This window comes from Maylandia zebra, linkage group LG16 (genome assembly GCF_041146795.1).
Source record: "Maylandia zebra isolate NMK-2024a linkage group LG16, Mzebra_GT3a, whole genome shotgun sequence".
In the NCBI taxonomy this organism is placed as follows: Eukaryota; Metazoa; Chordata; class Actinopteri; order Cichliformes; family Cichlidae; genus Maylandia; species Maylandia zebra.
The window spans coordinates 2,261,042-2,277,600 of NC_135182.1; the positions used below are offsets into that span (position 1 = coordinate 2,261,042).

At 42.0% G+C, this 16,559-nt stretch overlaps 1 protein-coding gene across 8 annotated transcripts in view; it reads right to left on the reverse strand.

Annotated features, from left to right (window-relative positions):
- Positions 1 to 16,559, reverse strand: part of ttn.2 (titin, tandem duplicate 2) — a 219,318-nt gene that overhangs the window by 91,590 nt on the left and 111,169 nt on the right. For all 8 annotated transcript variants that reach the window (XM_076874633.1, XM_076874632.1, XM_076874631.1 and 5 more), the window contains 26 exons: positions 16,408 to 16,505; positions 16,134 to 16,302; positions 15,350 to 15,619; positions 14,692 to 14,958; positions 13,989 to 14,267; positions 13,236 to 13,644; positions 11,649 to 11,773; positions 11,280 to 11,546; positions 10,837 to 11,106; positions 9,899 to 10,198; positions 8,924 to 9,226; positions 8,479 to 8,666; positions 8,057 to 8,171; positions 7,661 to 7,951; positions 7,409 to 7,560; positions 6,903 to 7,050; positions 6,422 to 6,721; positions 5,928 to 6,215; positions 5,551 to 5,847; positions 4,716 to 4,902; positions 2,868 to 2,983; positions 2,487 to 2,786; positions 1,239 to 1,538; positions 1,025 to 1,130; positions 593 to 789; positions 41 to 346 (listed from right to left, as the gene is read on the reverse strand). In XM_076874633.1, the coding sequence (XP_076730748.1) occupies positions 41 to 346; positions 593 to 789; positions 1,025 to 1,130; positions 1,239 to 1,538; positions 2,487 to 2,786; positions 2,868 to 2,983; positions 4,716 to 4,902; positions 5,551 to 5,847; positions 5,928 to 6,215; positions 6,422 to 6,721; positions 6,903 to 7,050; positions 7,409 to 7,560; positions 7,661 to 7,951; positions 8,057 to 8,171; positions 8,479 to 8,666; positions 8,924 to 9,226; positions 9,899 to 10,198; positions 10,837 to 11,106; positions 11,280 to 11,546; positions 11,649 to 11,773; positions 13,236 to 13,644; positions 13,989 to 14,267; positions 14,692 to 14,958; positions 15,350 to 15,619; positions 16,134 to 16,302; positions 16,408 to 16,505 (6,048 nt within the window). The remainder of the gene's footprint in view (positions 1 to 40; positions 347 to 592; positions 790 to 1,024; positions 1,131 to 1,238; positions 1,539 to 2,486; positions 2,787 to 2,867; positions 2,984 to 4,715; positions 4,903 to 5,550; positions 5,848 to 5,927; positions 6,216 to 6,421; positions 6,722 to 6,902; positions 7,051 to 7,408; positions 7,561 to 7,660; positions 7,952 to 8,056; positions 8,172 to 8,478; positions 8,667 to 8,923; positions 9,227 to 9,898; positions 10,199 to 10,836; positions 11,107 to 11,279; positions 11,547 to 11,648; positions 11,774 to 13,235; positions 13,645 to 13,988; positions 14,268 to 14,691; positions 14,959 to 15,349; positions 15,620 to 16,133; positions 16,303 to 16,407; positions 16,506 to 16,559) is intronic.

The window sequence follows — 16,559 nt, forward strand, 5'->3', positions numbered from 1 at the left end:
GGCACCGGTGACTCTCAGAAACAAATATGAAGATTCTTACAGTCAGAGTCTTTGGCAAAGACATTTTCAGAGATGTCCGACGGTTCGCTCTCTCCGATAGCATTAACGGCCCTCACTCTCAGAATGTACTCCTTTTCAGGGGTCACACCCTCCTCTACACGGTACTTGAGCTCCTTCACTGGACGGGAGTTCACCCTCATCCACTTCTCAGTTCCAGCCTCGCACATCTCAATGTGGTATCCTCTGACAGGGGCACCGCCATCTGTTTGTGGAGGTTTCCAGGCAATTGCCAGGAAGTCTCGGCTGGCTCCAGTCACGTGTAATTCAATGGGTGGTGATGGGATGCCTGGAGGGGAGAATATAAACTCAGACTCTCCGCACTTTAAATTGTTTTTACTGTTACAATATAATTATTAATGAATTGAAAGCCTTTATTGTCATTATACATAGTATAACGAGATTAGAAACAGCTCTATAAAAGTGCACACATGCTTATAGCATTTTATAAAAACTATACAATAATTTAACTATACACTTACTGTAAATATATGAAGCTTATTTATTTATTTTTTTATCTATTTCCTGAGCTGACCTGTTGGATCTTCTATGGTGAGAATCTCGGTGGGTTCACTTGGGTGTCCACTGCCAGCCTCGTTCTCAGCTCGGACCTGGAACTGAACCTCTGTTCCCTCAATGACGTCTGTTACCCTGTACTTACAGTCTGGACCCGAGGTCTTCCCACATTTCACCCAGCGAGTTCCAAGCTTCTCTTTTTTCTCAATGGAATACCTGAACAGCCAATGGAATACAAGGGAAATAGACCTTTATACATACTAGGTTGAGGAAACAAATCTGCTGCTTCTGCTGCAGGTGCCATTTACATGGTGATCTACTAAGTGCCTATCCTGCATGAGAAACGTAAGGAAATCAGTTTTGCAGAAATGTTTAAGTTGCACGGGACTTAAGTTGTGCAATGTCACATACAGGGTACAAGATAAAATGTGATAAAATGGTAAAATGTAACCTGAGGATGGGTCTTCCACCATCGTTTTTCGGTGCCTCCCACTGCAAGTCCACATATCTTTTGGTCACAGCACTGACAGCGAGAGCGTAGGGTGGGCCAGGAGTACCTGGAAATGAGGAAACATTATCGTCGTTCTTTGACAGATCAGCAGTGAGGATTTTCATTGCCTTCAAATTGAAATGATTTGTGCGACTGCGCATCCTTTCTAACTTACTGAAAGTGTCTTTTGCCAGCACAGAGTCCTCCATCTCACAGAAGGGTCCGACACCCACAGCGTTCTCAGCAGCAACACGGAACACATAAAGCGACCCTTCATTGAGCGGTTTCACGTCGCACTTCAGCTCTTTGACTGTGGTGTCCACAGTCTGCCAACCTTTACGCCTCACATCACGTTTCTCCACAATGTAGTTGGTGATGGCTGAACCTCCATTGCGCTCAGGAACCGCCCATTTCAGCTCAGCACTGTTCCTGCTGATGTTGACAACCTCTAACCAGCGTGGAGCTGAGGGAGGGTCTGGGGAAAGGAAGACAAACCACAGTTTTAATCTGTCGGTGTGACCTGGCCAGCTTCAGAGCACCAGCTGTCGGATGTGTCGCCCATATACCATAGTGTACCACGCTTATTCTCTACCAGTTTGTCTTACAGGGAAATGTTTTGACTGTTTAAAACTTCAAATATTCCAACAATTAAAACTAAATTTAAACAATTAAACTCAATTTAAGAAAATGTGAAACTGTGCTTTACATGTCACATCATTCGTCTTTTCCAGATGAAAAACACATTTCATCTAAAAAACCTGTTTAATTCAGGGTGAACGTACTCAGAGTTTGAACACTGATCAGCTGTCCTACAACAGTAAATGCTGAGCTGCCAGTCTGAGAGGTCAGCTGTTGAACGGCCCTCCTGTCTTGTACTCCCCACATAGACGTTTTCCCGAGGGCGTTCCATTTTTACCAATTATCCAAGCGTGCATTTAAGTTTTGGTTTTCAGTTTTGGTACTGAAGCAATGATATATCCCACTGTACTGATGCTCATGATTGGACATAGATTTAAAAAACAAAAAAACCCACCCTGAATAAATGCAAAATTTTAACCTTATTTTGAACATAAAAAATAATAATCAACCCACCTCTGTGTATTTTTATGGCAGTTTTATTAGCACTCTGAGAGGCTTATGTGGGAACCTTTCTCAGAGAACCCCACGTATGCTTATTGTACTGTTAACCGTTTGTGTTCTGGACATTTGTTTTTATTTCATGTTTGTCTAAATTGTCTGACAGCACCTGTGTTATAGAACCACACACACTAAATATCTATGTTTATTTGTGTGTGTGTTATAAATTGCACATTTTTTTAAGCTCACCCCTCTTGTATTATGTGGCAGTCAGTGCAGAACAGATCATTGATCTATGTTTTACTCCAGTATGTTTTTCTGTTTTTAGATCATGAGTTATTCTTACTGAGTCTCTCTTTGCAGAGCACTGGGTCACTGGGTTCACTGGGTTCGCTCTCTCCAGCCACGTTAACAGCTCGCACTCTGAACGAGTACTCCTGCTTCTCCATCAGGCCCTTTAGGAAATATTCCAGCATGGGGATGTTCTCTGCCACACGGATCCAGTCCGTGGTGCCGGTCTTTAGCATCTCAATGACATAGCTATCAATCTTTGCTCCGCCATCATGCTCTGGTTTGGTCCACATTAGGAAGCATGACGTCTTAGCTACGTCCTTCACTGTGGGTTTGCCAGGGGGCCATGGAGGGTCTGGTAGGAAAAACAACCGTGACATATTTATCTATTCTAAACAGATTTAAAGTGCTTATAGAAGTAAGGGAAATTTAGTACCAATAGGATCTTTAACAAGGATTGGATCTGTCTCCTTGCTGGGTTTCCCAGTTCCGGCCAGATTCTCAGCAAGGACTCGGAACTTATACTTCTTCCTGGTTGGAAGACCTTTGACCCTAATGAAGAAAAGTACACTGTAATCTACCAAAGAAGCTTAATGCAAGAGTCAGTTTTGAAATTCGACAGCAGAGTAGCTAGGCTAACCTTTTTTGTGTCTTTGACTGGTCAAAAAAGTTATAGCATATGAAAGTTCTCTTTTTACCTGCATTTTAATGCAAATATAAAAAACTTCAATAACGTTTTGTTTTTCAGTTTATACTGTTGCCTCATTTCCATTGTCAGATGTTGAATAATAGAGATGATGCATAATCTTAGTTTCCCATATGCTTTTACACAAATCAATTGTTTTTAACTTTGGGAACCATCACAAGGTGCAGTGCATTTCGGATGAAGACTCAGTGGCCAGTATCAACACTGCTGTGTTGCTGCTGTAGTGTTGCAAATGTGAACGATGGAGATTGTTGTGGAAGTTTTCCATTAAGTAAAGCCTGCAGACGAGCGGTGAGCGGTAGCTAACATTCTTTAAAAAAAAAAAAGCTAACATTCTTTAATCACAAACAAAGAACAGAAAACCAAGCTTGGTGGAGCCTGCATGATCGTGGGGCAGACTCAGCTAAATACCGTCTCCAGGAACTAAAGGCAGTACACAGCTGTTTCACAGCTTAAGGTTCGCACTCCCTTGCTACCTCCCAGAGTCCTCGAAGAGACAAAAGACTCTTCCTGTGGAGTTGTCTGCTTGTCTGCTTCCCCCCAACTTCCTTACCAGACCCCCACCATTTGTCTAAGTAAGTAAGTAAAATTTATTTATATAGCACATTTCACAGATAAAAATCACAAAGTGCTTTACAATAAGATCAGACATACAAGTTTAAATTAATTAAAAGCCCGTTTGTATAAAAATGTCTTCAGCTGCTTTTTAAAGGAGTCAGTAGAGTCTAGACAGCGTAAAGACAACGGCAGAGAGTTCCACAGCCTCGGTGCCTGAAAAGCCCGATCCCCACGTGTTTTAAACCTAGTACGTGGGACCACCAGTAGCCTCTGACTTGAAGACCTAAGTGCTCGGGATGAAACATGAGGTTTCAACAGGTCAGAGATATACTGGGGAGCTTCACCGTGCAGAGCTCTAAAAGTTACACCTAAAATTTTAAAATGAACCCTAAACTGCATGCTAAAGAGACATGCTAAAATCCAGGGATTTAATTCATCAGATCTATTTGCCAGACAATTTTTCAGCTCGGTGTAAGAGACTGAAGCACAGCTGTGACGGCTGTATGAATTGATTGCTTCAGTCAGCCTTTGTCTGTTGGAATCAAAATCACTGAATTAACTTTTTTTCTAATAGGTTAACTTATGGGACAGGTGCTTTGTGAAAACAACAAAAGTAACCAGATCAGTTCAGTCAGTTTCAGTCTGGTGTTACTAAACCACACATTTGTCCGTGTACAGGGGTCGCTCATAAATTAAGTCTAAAGTTCTTATCTCCAAAAATGGATTTGATCCAGAGAGTCCTGGATAGAAGGTGAACCTGGTAACAGTGAAAACCTTTTAGATGCTATAACTTGTTTTGACCAGCCACCTATCCCACGTAGTTGTACTGTGTTTTTATAGTTAAGAACACATTTCATTTCAGTGAAGTATCAGAGAAAACAGAAAACATCAGGAGCACCAGTACTTTTTCTAATATTCCTGAGTTTAAACTTTTCTGTTGGAAATGTACATCAGCACACTAATCTACCAAAGAAGCTCAATGTGTAAACATCAGTTCTGAAATGTGACAGCTAGGCTCACCTGTAGTTTGTGTCTTTGACTGGCAGCTTGTTGCATCTTATCCACTTGTCATGGTCAGCTTCGTATCTCTCCACCCAGTATCCAGTAATTGGGCTTCCTCCATCCTCATCGGGCTCATACCAGTTCAGATTCAGAGAGTCCTTTGCAATATCTGAAGCCTCCAGCTTGTAAGGAGCCCCGGGAGTATCTGAGGACAAGATCAGATGCATCAGGTTAGTCCAAGTCATGAAGACTTGATGTACTTGACCAACTAGGGACCTGAAAGTAAAAAAGCCTGATTATGATAAATGTTCCACACTAAACTCTTCAGTTAGCTGAGAATCAACAAGAACAAGAATCTCTCACAGGATCTTATAAAAAAAAACCTGTACGATTAAGCTGTTTTTCCATCTTAACCTCCTAAGACCCGAACTCTTCCACGGCAGCATTTTTAATTTCTCTTTGATATTTGGGCTGATTGGGACCTGATGAATGTAAAAACAAAGAATTACCAGATTATTTTTTTACCTGATTTTTGTTTCTAAGAAAAATGAGAGCCACAAATGAGGATATTCGTTTAAAATTTCATTAGAACAGTAGCAGGATAATGTCCTCGTAAGTGGATATCAGGCCCTTGTAGAGCAAAATTGAGTATTATGGTCTAAATAACCCAAAATGTGATGTCCACATATGTGGACGCAGGTCCTAGGAGGTTAATGCTGCATCAGACATTTCAATCCAAACAAACAGAAAAAATACTACTGTATATGAATCTATACATAAAAGAAAACTGGAAATGGACTCATCTACAAATGGAAATTTCTGTTTCTAAGATATTAGATGTAAGGTAGCCTACCAAAGGGGTATTTAGCAGTGATTGATGGGTGTTCAGCAGCTGGACCAACACCAAACTGGTTTTCAGCAAATACTCTGAAGATATAGTCTTTGAACTTGATCAGACTGGTAGCTTTGTATGTGGTCAGCTTCACAGTGGAGGACAGTCTGTGCCAGATCTCACTATCAGCAGCTCGCCGTTCAACAATATAGTTGGTAACTTTGGAGCCACCATCATCACGTGGAGGGTTCCAAGCCAGAAAGCAGGACTCATTGGTGATTTCAGAAATGTCAAAAGCAGCAGGGGGACCAGGCTTATCTGTTTTGAAGAGCAGATTTAAAATTGTAATCAGCAGAAACGGAGAATCTGTACCTTTCTCGGTCGTTAATTGATCTTACCAAGGATGTTGACATCCACAGTGGCAGTGGCACGACCGCTGCTGTTGGTGGCTTCGATGATATAAGTGGAACTGTCATCTCTCTTTGTCTTGGCGATGGTAACCATGGAGTGTCCTGGCTTGGTGTCGATGGACACCCTGTCGTCTGGTTTGAGGACCAGGTCGGCTTTGGTCCACTTGACTCGTGGCTCAGGCTTACCTGTCACATCAGCAGGAAGTTCAATCTTGCTGCCAGCCTTAGCAGTCAGACCAGCCAGAAGCTTGGCATCCAGCTGGATCTCTGGAGGCTCTGCATAGAAATTAAGGACAAGAAGTCAGTCAGTAGGTGGGCATTGAGATGCCATAGTCACAATAGAGTAAAGAGGACAGCAAGCTCAGTGTGACCACATAAAACTAATGGCTTGCTTATACGGAGTTTATACGAGGGAATAACTTGTAACGTTGGATTACACCATATGAAATTTCATGGTCCTAAGAGGACTACATCACAAGTACCTTTAGGATCAACAGCCTGGATCTCATCAGTGGCTTTGCAGGGCCGGCTGGCTCCAAGTCGGTTCAGGGCTCTGATTCTGTAAGAGTACCACTGACCCTCAATAAGATTCGTCACCTGGCACTTCAGCTCAGGTACCAAGTCCCCACAGGGCTCCCACTTATCCGTTCCTCTCTGACAGCGTTCAACATTGTAGCCCCGGATGCCGCTTCCGCCATCATACTTTGGCGGCTCCCAGGTCAGGAAGATGCCACTGGCTGACTTGTCCCTCCACCTCAGGTTTTCTGGAGGGTCGGGGACAGCTGGAGAAAAAAAACAGTTGGAGCGCTTAGAAAGTTTCTCAGAAGCAGTTTAATCGAAAGGAAGTCTCGTGTTGTTCTGACTCTACGTGTACGAAGAATGTGTTTAAGTATTTTGATTAATAGAGACAGCCAGTATTGTCATTAACATCAATGTTACACATTGAACACTGCCTTTACTCACTTGCAGGAGAGGAGACGTTAACTGGCTCGTCAATATACGCTGGCTCTCCCGGTCCACATTTGTTGCAGGCGGTGACTCTGAACAAATACTCCTTCCCTTCAACCACGTCAGTAACGGTGAACTCCAGATCCTGGATCCCTGTGGTCACCTTAGAGAAAGAAGAATTAACATCAGGCTTAACTGGTCCTTCATCACCATGTGCAGTCCAGCTAAACATTTCTTCATGACAGGCTGGGGCCATGGAAATAGTATGAGGGGAGATATTATTGAGTGGGTGATAATACTGGAAATGCACTATACGAGTGCCAGTCAGCAGGTGTTGTTACGATTCGGCTGTTACTTGTTCATGAATACCCAGAGCCAGCTAATTACAGAGCACTCTCTCTCTTACACGTGTGTGTGTTTTAAAATATAAAATTACACTTTTTTAATTTAAATATTAGATGACACATTATGTAGTGATCAGCTGGTTCAGCACACTCTGAAAGCCGATGTCACTGTTGTACCTTGACCCAGGTCTTGCGGGACACGTCTCGTTTCTCCACCTGGTAGCCAATCAGAGGACTTCCTCCATCATGCTCTGGAGCCTCCCAGCTCAGGTGGACATGCTGCCGAGTCACCTCAAGGACCTTGAAGTCCTTTGGAGCACTGGGTGCAGCTGGAGACACAAACAGAAATCCGATGACACAATTTTAACAAAAATGTAACATTTGTCAAGGCTCTGCTCAGTTTTTTTAGGGAAGATTTTTAAGGTGTACCAATAACATTGACTTCAATCTCTCCAGAGACCGATGTGACATCATTCTCCAGATGTAGCGTGTAGATGCCTTTGTCTGGACGGACACTCGGAGTGACCATTAGTTCTGTAAATGTTGACTTTGTCATGAGGAAAACCCGCTCATCATGCACGCTGGATAGCTCCTTCTCTCCGAAGGTCCACTTAGCAACAGGTATTGGATATCCAGTTATGGGGACTCTGATGGTGAGAGGCTGGGGAACAATCACTTCCAGGCCATCTTTAAAAGCACTCAGGTCAAAGCTTGGACCAACTGGAGAAGAGACAGAGGTTTTAACGTGCCTGCCTTTGCCAAGGATTTTACTATGAAGGAATAGCATATGAATAAAATAACTATGAACTAATTCATTAATCTCACCATGTGGGTCGTCAGCTAGCAGAGGTCCGATGATGTTTGAAGGCTCAGAGACTCCGGCAGCGTTTTCAGCAAACACTCTGTAGTTGTACTTAGTCCCATATTTCAGACCTGACACCTGAGGCAAACGTCAGTGAGGGATTACAACAAAGAAATGTCAAACTTTTAAAAAACCTTTTATTTAAAAGACTTTAAAAGACAGTTTTGGGAGGTTTTTACTTTGAAATAACTGGTATGCCTTTTTTAAATGACAGGTTTTTTTAAACCCTCGCTGGAAGGCTTGTTTTGTCAATTATCTAATGACACGCTTTTAGCCCGAAGCAGCTGATAAAGGGCTTTTACTCAAAGGTTGTTTTTGGTCACAAGACACTGAACATCAACGAAACAGCTACTCAGGTTTGCAGATGATTTTCTTTGATTTGTACCTTGTAGAAGAGGTCAGGGCAGAGACGGGCGTTGCAGCGGAGCCACTTGTCAGAACCGTCCTCACAGCGTTCAATGATGTATCCGGTGATCATGCTGCCTCCGTTCTTCAGTGGAGTCTCCCAGGTGAGCTGCACTGAGCTCTTGTTCTGGTCCTCCCAGGACAGGTTCAGAGGGGGGCTGGGACGCTCTGCAGGTGATCAGAAAACACCAATTTTAAACCTGTTAAGTTAGAAGTATCCTAGGGTAAACCAGTGTGTGTGTTACGTTTTACCAGGCAAGAAAGGTTGACACTGAACTAGTTAAGTTGCTTTGGAGTGCTAGCTTCTTTCTGTTCAATATTGATTTTCCCTGATTTTGAGGGACAGACTAACCTTATCTAACCATTAGATAATCATTTTCTTACTTGAAAGGGTAACCAATCATCTTTCCATGAGCCAAACTCACCGATTGGATCCATGATTTTGACGGGCTGTGAGGCAGCACTGGGTTTGCCGACACCGGCTCTGTTCTCAGCTTTCACTCTAAAAATGTACTCTTTATTCTCAATGACATCATTAATGATGGCACTGAGGTCATCAGGTTTGGCCACCAGGACAGGAGACCACTTCACTGACGTCCTGTCGCGGAGCTCAATGATATAAGAGGTAATGGGAGAGCCTCCATCTGATGTGGGAGGCTCCCAAGACAGAGTGCAGCCAAACTTGGTGACGTTTCCCACGATCACATTCAGAGGAGCTTCAGGAACATCTACAGAGATAAACAAAATATATTTTAGTGAACATGTGTTCAAGCATCCAAGTATTAAAGTATATATCAAGTTAAATTTGCACCTCAAAGATCTTGAACTTGGAAGTTTGGGCTACTTTTGTCCACTTAACTAGACTGTTTAATTTCCTTTCATCAAAATATCAATGCTTCTGTTTAATCTGAAACATCCTGTGGCTCATAAAGAAGCTAAGAGAAAGTTGGTGGCTGTGTAAAGGAACAGTTTAAAATAAAATATCATGGGTTATTTTGAACTCTAACAGAGTAAAGATTTTAAAAAAGAAACAAGGATATGAGCAGAACAGGTCAACTTAACTTCAAAGATTTGGCATGTTTGTTATATTAACACCATACTCACCATATTCAGATAATTTGATTTAGCCTCCGTCTAATTCAGTTACGAGAACAATAAGCTAACATTACCAAGATATCAGTTCATGCACTACAAATTTTTATCAGTATTTTGCAATATAAAGTCTCTATATTTATAAAGTTAAACTATTGTTTGTTTTTATTTTACCTAAAAAAGTAACATCTCTTCAACTTAGTTTTATATCTTTTTTGTTACCTTAAAGTGAAGCTTACTGTCTAACATCAGAACTACTTTACATCATTATTTAAATGTGTGCAAAAGATAAATACAGTAAATCTCACCAAACTTGTTCTTAGCTTGCACAGCTTCGTCAGTCTCCACAGTGGGTCCGCTGCCAACCCGGTTTCGGGCACAGACTCTGAATAGGTACTTGGACTCCTTCTGGAGGCCGGTCACTGTGTACTCAGGACTTTCGGCATGGTCGGTGGCCAGTGTCCAGGTCTTACGTTTCTCATCACGTCTCTCCACTATGTAGCCGATGACTTTACTGCCGCCATCGCTCTCAGGCTCCTCCCATGCGAGGCTGATCTCACCATCTGCAGTGTCAGTCACCTGGAGGTTCTTCACAGGTCCTGGGACATCTGGAAAAAGAAAATCACATTATAGGATAAGATAAGCAGCCTATGGACATCTACACTACAGTATCAGCTCTGAATGAAGAGAAACCCGTTCTAAAGTTTATTCTTAATCACAGAAACAGCAGATGTGAAAATACCACACGACACCCATTATTTTGTTGTTTTAAGTATGACTGGTGCTTTTAAAGTTCACTCGTTATTATGGGATTTGAGAATTTTTATGCTTTTCTTTTTGACAATTAAAAATAATGTTTTGCACCTTTTCATGCTGCTTCAGCTACTTTTGAAGGAAACAACCTGCAGATTTAAGTAACATTCATTATGTATGGGGTGAGAAATACTGAGGCACTATGTATCATCTGAATTAGATTAATATAGCAGAACACAGCTTTTGACGACGTGTTGTCCAGATTTGGCTTCACATTTAACATTAATGATCCCAATAGTGGTCAGACTATTTAAAAAAACTAGCTTGTACTAGTAACTATTTTATCTCTAATATCACACGTAATTACTATAAAATCCTTGTGGAAGCTGCAGTTCAGTGTAATTTTAATTGTAAACTGTCTTAACAATAATTTAGTATAATTTTGTTTACTTGTAGTTAACCAGCTGCTTCTACATAACAAAGGAGACCTTACCAATGACATTCAGGTTGATGAAAGCTTCTCCCGCTCCATGTTTGTTTTTGATGATGATCTTGTAGGAGCCCTCGTCGACCTTCTTGGGGTTCTTTAATCGGTACTCTGTGTGCTCAGCTGAGGTGTAGATGTTGTCTTTTTGCAGACTCAGGTTGTTGTACAGCCAGTCAGCTTCAGCTTGTGGATAGGCACTGTAGGGGACGACCATGATAACAGGCTTTCCAACATCTGTGACGTAGTTCTGGTCAGTGGTCTTTATCTGAGGCACAGCTGCAAGAGGTGAGGAATATCATCAGTAGCACATGTAGCAGGTACAATAACTACTGAACACAACACTGATTTTTCTAAGTAACCCATGGCTCACTGGACAACGCCTTGGACTTGGACTGCAGTAGCAGTGACTGCAGTGACAGTTATTGTATTTTTTGTGTCTGCACTCTCACCTGCCAGTTCCAGCCTGGCCTTTGCATCTTTATCCTTGGCAATGACTCTGTACTCTCCCTGGTCCCGAGGTCTGATCTCACAGACCTGCAATCTGTGGACTTTACCCTCGCTCATCATCTGGTATTTGTCTCCCTGGACAACGGTCATATTGTTCCTCAACCACTTCACCTCCACTCTGTCTTTGTTGAGCTCCACCTCAAATACAACGTCCGAGCCTGGAGGTTCAAACACGTTCTGCGGGGGTCTGATGATTTCCACTGGGGTCTCTGCAGGACAAAATAACATTTTTAAAGCGGTCACACCAAGCAGGAACAGAAGAGGAACTACATTCTACTGAAAACTCTTGGAGGCAACGCTGAGGATTTCACCTTCAACAAAAAGCCTGGCCCTGGATTTCTTCTCCTCCACACCACAGGCATATTCGCATTCATCATCAGGTCTGCATTCCTTGATGCGCAAAGTGCAAATCTTTCCATCTCGTTCAAATATGTATCTGAGACAAAATAGTGAATTGTTTAAAAGTAAAGAAGGAGACAGATTCCAAAACAGTAAAGTGTAAAAACGGAGGACACTGTTCATCAGGAAGAATTCTGTGTGGATACAAAAATAAACTTTTGTTTTTTCTCCTTTGTAAATGTGTAAAGTCATTAAGTCTGGGAGTTACTGCAGTTTGTGATTTGGGGGTGCAGTGTAGCTGGCCATGCTAATTTGTCCTGCTCCGATTACGGCTGCTAACTGAGAGTAATTGTGCAGGAACGTGTGTTCAAAAACAGTGAAATTACTGAGGGCAACTTCTCCCTTTGTTTTTGTTGATTAATTTGTATTTATACAGTACCATGCAAAAGACTCAGCCACCCCTCATTTCTTTATCTTTTGTTATGACAGTGGGAAACAGGTGTGGTGATTTATTAAAACACGTGCACACATGTATGGATTACAGTATGAGGAAAAAAGCTTCCCTAAGGACTGGAGGTCCCTACATATGTATGTCTAAAAGTTCACTGAACTTGGATCTGCACAGAACGTTTTCCTTCATTGTGTGGTTGAACCTGGCATAGCTGTAGGCTTCATTTCTATTGGCTGAGCAAAGGCAAGTCACAGGGTGCAGCGGTCAACTGGTTTGAACTGGGTTTTTTTGGCCTTTTTATTGGCTAGACGGAGAGGCTGAAGGGAAAGCAGATTGAAAGAGGGAACATACAGTAAAGGGCGGCAGGTTGGACTCAAACCCGGGCCAGCCACACAGCATATGGTTGCCTGCTCATCCCAGTGAGCTAAACCAGCATCCAACTTGCTTAAACTTTGGCCGTGGCATGCAGGAGTACTCCTTGATGGCGTGCATGTGCTTTGCCTTTCTCTGCAAAGTGGTAAACCGTTATTGTGTGGTGCAAGTAATAGAAATGATTGCAGCACTAAATGGGACGTGCTGTAAAGGATGCCCCCCTGGGTGAAGTGTTTCGGGCATGTCCGACTAGAACGAGGCCTGGTGAAGACCCAGCACACGCCAGAGAGGTGACATCTCTGTGAACTCCTTGACATTCCACTTATTCAGGGTTTACCCGGCCCCGGATAAGCAGAAGAAAATGGATAGATGGACAGATGGAAAATGGACTGGGCTGAAAGTGAGTAAAAAAAAGCAGCCAGTGCTCAAACACAAACAATAAAAAACCTTCAGAAGGCCTGGAGATCTATTGCTCAGGACTACTTCGAACAATAGGACATAGTATGGCTCCTTGGAACCAAAGTATGAAGAAATAAGGGGCGGCTCGAGACCTTTGCACAGTACAGTATATATTTAGTACTCTGTATTTACTTATAATATAAATATAATAAGGTTCTATAATGAAATATATTAACAGTGAAATCAGTTTGGTCTTTGTTGTGTTGGTCACAGTTTAAAATTAAATGAACAGAGTGTGTTCACATCATTCACAGAGAAAAAGAAACGTTTCACACACCTGGGTCCTTCTCTGATCTCTCGGCCATTTCTGTACCACTTGACTTCAGCTTTCTCTTTGGTCAACTTGCATGTAAATTCTGCGTCCTCGAACTCGGTGATTGTTTGGTCTTTTAGGTGCACGTTGAAATCCGTCGGTGCCTCGCTGATGATGAGCTCTGCTGTGGCTTTGTCATCTCCGGCTACAGCTGTGTATTCACCCTCATCGGCCAGGGTGCAGTCTTTGATGGTAAGAGTATGCTTGTCTTTGTCAACTCTGTAGACAATGCGTTTGCTGAGGGTAATCTCCTCACCGGCCTTCATCCACTTCAGAGTAGCATTGGGCCTGTTGACCTTACAAGAGAAGCTGATGGTCTTCTTCTCCTGAGTGTCAATGTCCTCCGGGGGAACCACTATTCTTAGACTCTCCTCTGAAAAACACAAAGTACAGTCATATTTCAGACATTAATACTGTAGGTACTTTGGTACTTTGCATTTATATACTTTGCTAATAATACATTGGACATCCTACAATTCTCCTTCTCATGCCAAAGGTGATCTACTGGACCAAGTCTGAGGACTGTTGTTTGGTGAACCCATCATCATGTTAGAGATGATGTGAGTCTTATAATGTGATACATTAAGTGCTCAAAGTAGAAATCATCAAGTGATGTACATGTTCAGCAACAATACTCGGTGATGTTTCACTTTATGTGACAGTGGGACTGCAAACACAACAAAACATGCAGCCATGCTGCTGCCAGGAACCACTCACCCCTGATGGTCAGGCTGCAGTTGCTCTTGGCATGCTCTCCTCTCTGATTGGTCAAGTTGATGCTGTAGTTGGATTCGTCTCCCTTCTGGACATCTTTGATTCTCAGGGAGAAGACATTGTCTCTCTGGGTTATTACGTACTTGCTGCTCTCAAATATGGTGTCGTCGTTCTTCAGCCACTTGGCCTTTGCTCCCTCTGTGTTGACCTCACAGTTCAGGACGACCTCCTGACCTTCTTTGCCCTCTGTGTCTTTTAGAGGAGTGATGATTTTCAGTCTCTCTGCAGAAAATAATAGAGCAGACACCAATGAGAATATTTCTGGGTCATCTGGACAAAAGACTTTAATTTCAAACGGCTGAACTCCTTGAGCCGGGGAAGAAACAAAACCCAAAAATGACACCTTCCTGCACTGCAAGTACTTCTAGCTAATATTACGTTTCAGAATGTGTTGCCAAAAATATTATTAATAAAAAAAGATATACATTCAATATGAAAAAGAAATTTTACTTCAATAAATTCCTATATTTTGCTTCATGCTGCCAATGTTGAACAAGACTGATCTTGAATGTAAATTGTTAAATACAGATTCAGGGAAAATGCTTAGTGTACTTGAAAAACAAACTAATTTAAAACTTCATTTGGTCTCCCGGGAGCAGGTTTTCTTCCCATTAACTGAGATAAACTTAAAGTGGGCAGGGCTTACCGAGCACAGTAAGGTCGGCGCTGGCTCTAGTTGGTCCAATCATAACTATGTATCCACCCTCATCTTTAAGTTCACAGTCCTTGATTTCAAGGATTCGTTTCTTGCCATCGGTGACTATCTGGTATTTCTCTCCGGCCTCGAGCTCCACGTCATCCTTCATCCATTTGACTTCATAGGTCTCCTTGGATACGGAGCACGTGAACGCTGCCTTCTCTCCTTCCACCACTTCTAGGCTTTGTGGCCTTGAGATGAATTCAGCAGCTAATTCTGCAACACAGGAAGCATTTCAGAGCTTAGAGATGGGTTTATTTCAGTGAGACTAAGGCTTAGAATCGGGTTTCTTTTAGCCACATGCTAAAAACGAACATTTCCTAGAGGCTGTCACATTTCAAATCAAGTCAAATCAATCAAGTTATCTGAGAAAAGGTTTGTATTTAGGTGCTTTAAATTGTAAAATATCCTATAACAATGGCCTGAAATTAACCAAAACCTAACCTTTACCCAAGATGGGTTGCAAATGGAGTGATAGATGTTGAAAGGTAAGGGTTTAAAATAATAAATCCTGATTTTAGATTTATTTCTCTGCATTTTCTTTGTTGTGTGTGTTACTGCTCTCGCTGTTACTTTGTTCCAAGTGCCTTTAACATTTTTTGCGTACCATTAATCTTGAGGTTTCCTGAAGTTTTGTTGCTGGAACTTAGCCTGCAGTTGTACTCTCCAGCATCAGACATGTTCAGATCCTTGATCAGGAGTATCCTTCTCTTCCCATCTACAATTTGCTCATAGCGGCCACCCTCTGGCAGCTCCGTGTCTCCTTTGTACCAGATAACGTCTGCGCTGGGTTTGGAGACTTCACAAATAAGTTTTACACTGTCAGTCTCAGTTCCCTCCACATTGAACAGGTTCTTGGTGAACCTTGTCTCCTCCTCTGCAATGAAAGGAATCCTCCATTAGTTGCTTAAAACCTTTTAATACATTTTTAACAACATATATTTTAGCAGTAAACTGCCATAACTGCTATCATGCTCACATCATTTATATCTAATTCATAAAACTCATTCAGCTTCAGCAAAATTATGTTAAATTATCAAATCAATCTGTCCACTTCTGCTTATCCAACTCATATTCTAATTTCACTGACTGATCTCCAAATCACAAACATTTATTGGTCACACAAATGTAAAATGTGCTGTTTTCCTTGATTTATTTAATTTAATCCAACTAAACCAAACTGAAGAAAATTGTAATTTTCTGTTCTTGTGATGGTTCAAATATCTGAGAAAAACTTTACTTTGAGCATCAGAAATTGTCTAATATTATCTTTAGCTTTGAAGAACTGAACAATTACATCTAACGTTAAATAATAAAATCAAGTAACCAAACACATTAATACGTGTATGAAGAAAGAGGCTGTGATCGAAGAAGAACTTCTTGATTCTTACCAACGACAGTGAGCATGCCAGAGGACTTTGAGGTCTTTGCATCACATTCGTATTCAGCCTCATCGTCAAACACAGACTTGTGGATGATGAGGATGTGCTGGCGACCTTGTGCAATAATTTCGTATTTCTTTCCCTTTCTGATTTCATTTCCGTCCTTAAACCAGCGGACCTGTGAGATGTGAAGGAAGAGGTCACTGAGAGCAAGATCAGTCCAAAGAAAACATGAAATGTAACCTTTACTGTAAGCTCATCTGGCAAAAGCGTGTGTTCTCACTTTGACGTCTTCTCTGGACACTTCACATTCAAACCTGGCTGATTCCTTCTCTACAACCTCGACGTCGTGGAGTGGCTTTGAGAACTCAATGTGTGGAGCTATTCAGACAAAGAGAAGAGACTCGTTAATACACTCAGTTTACCACCTCCTGG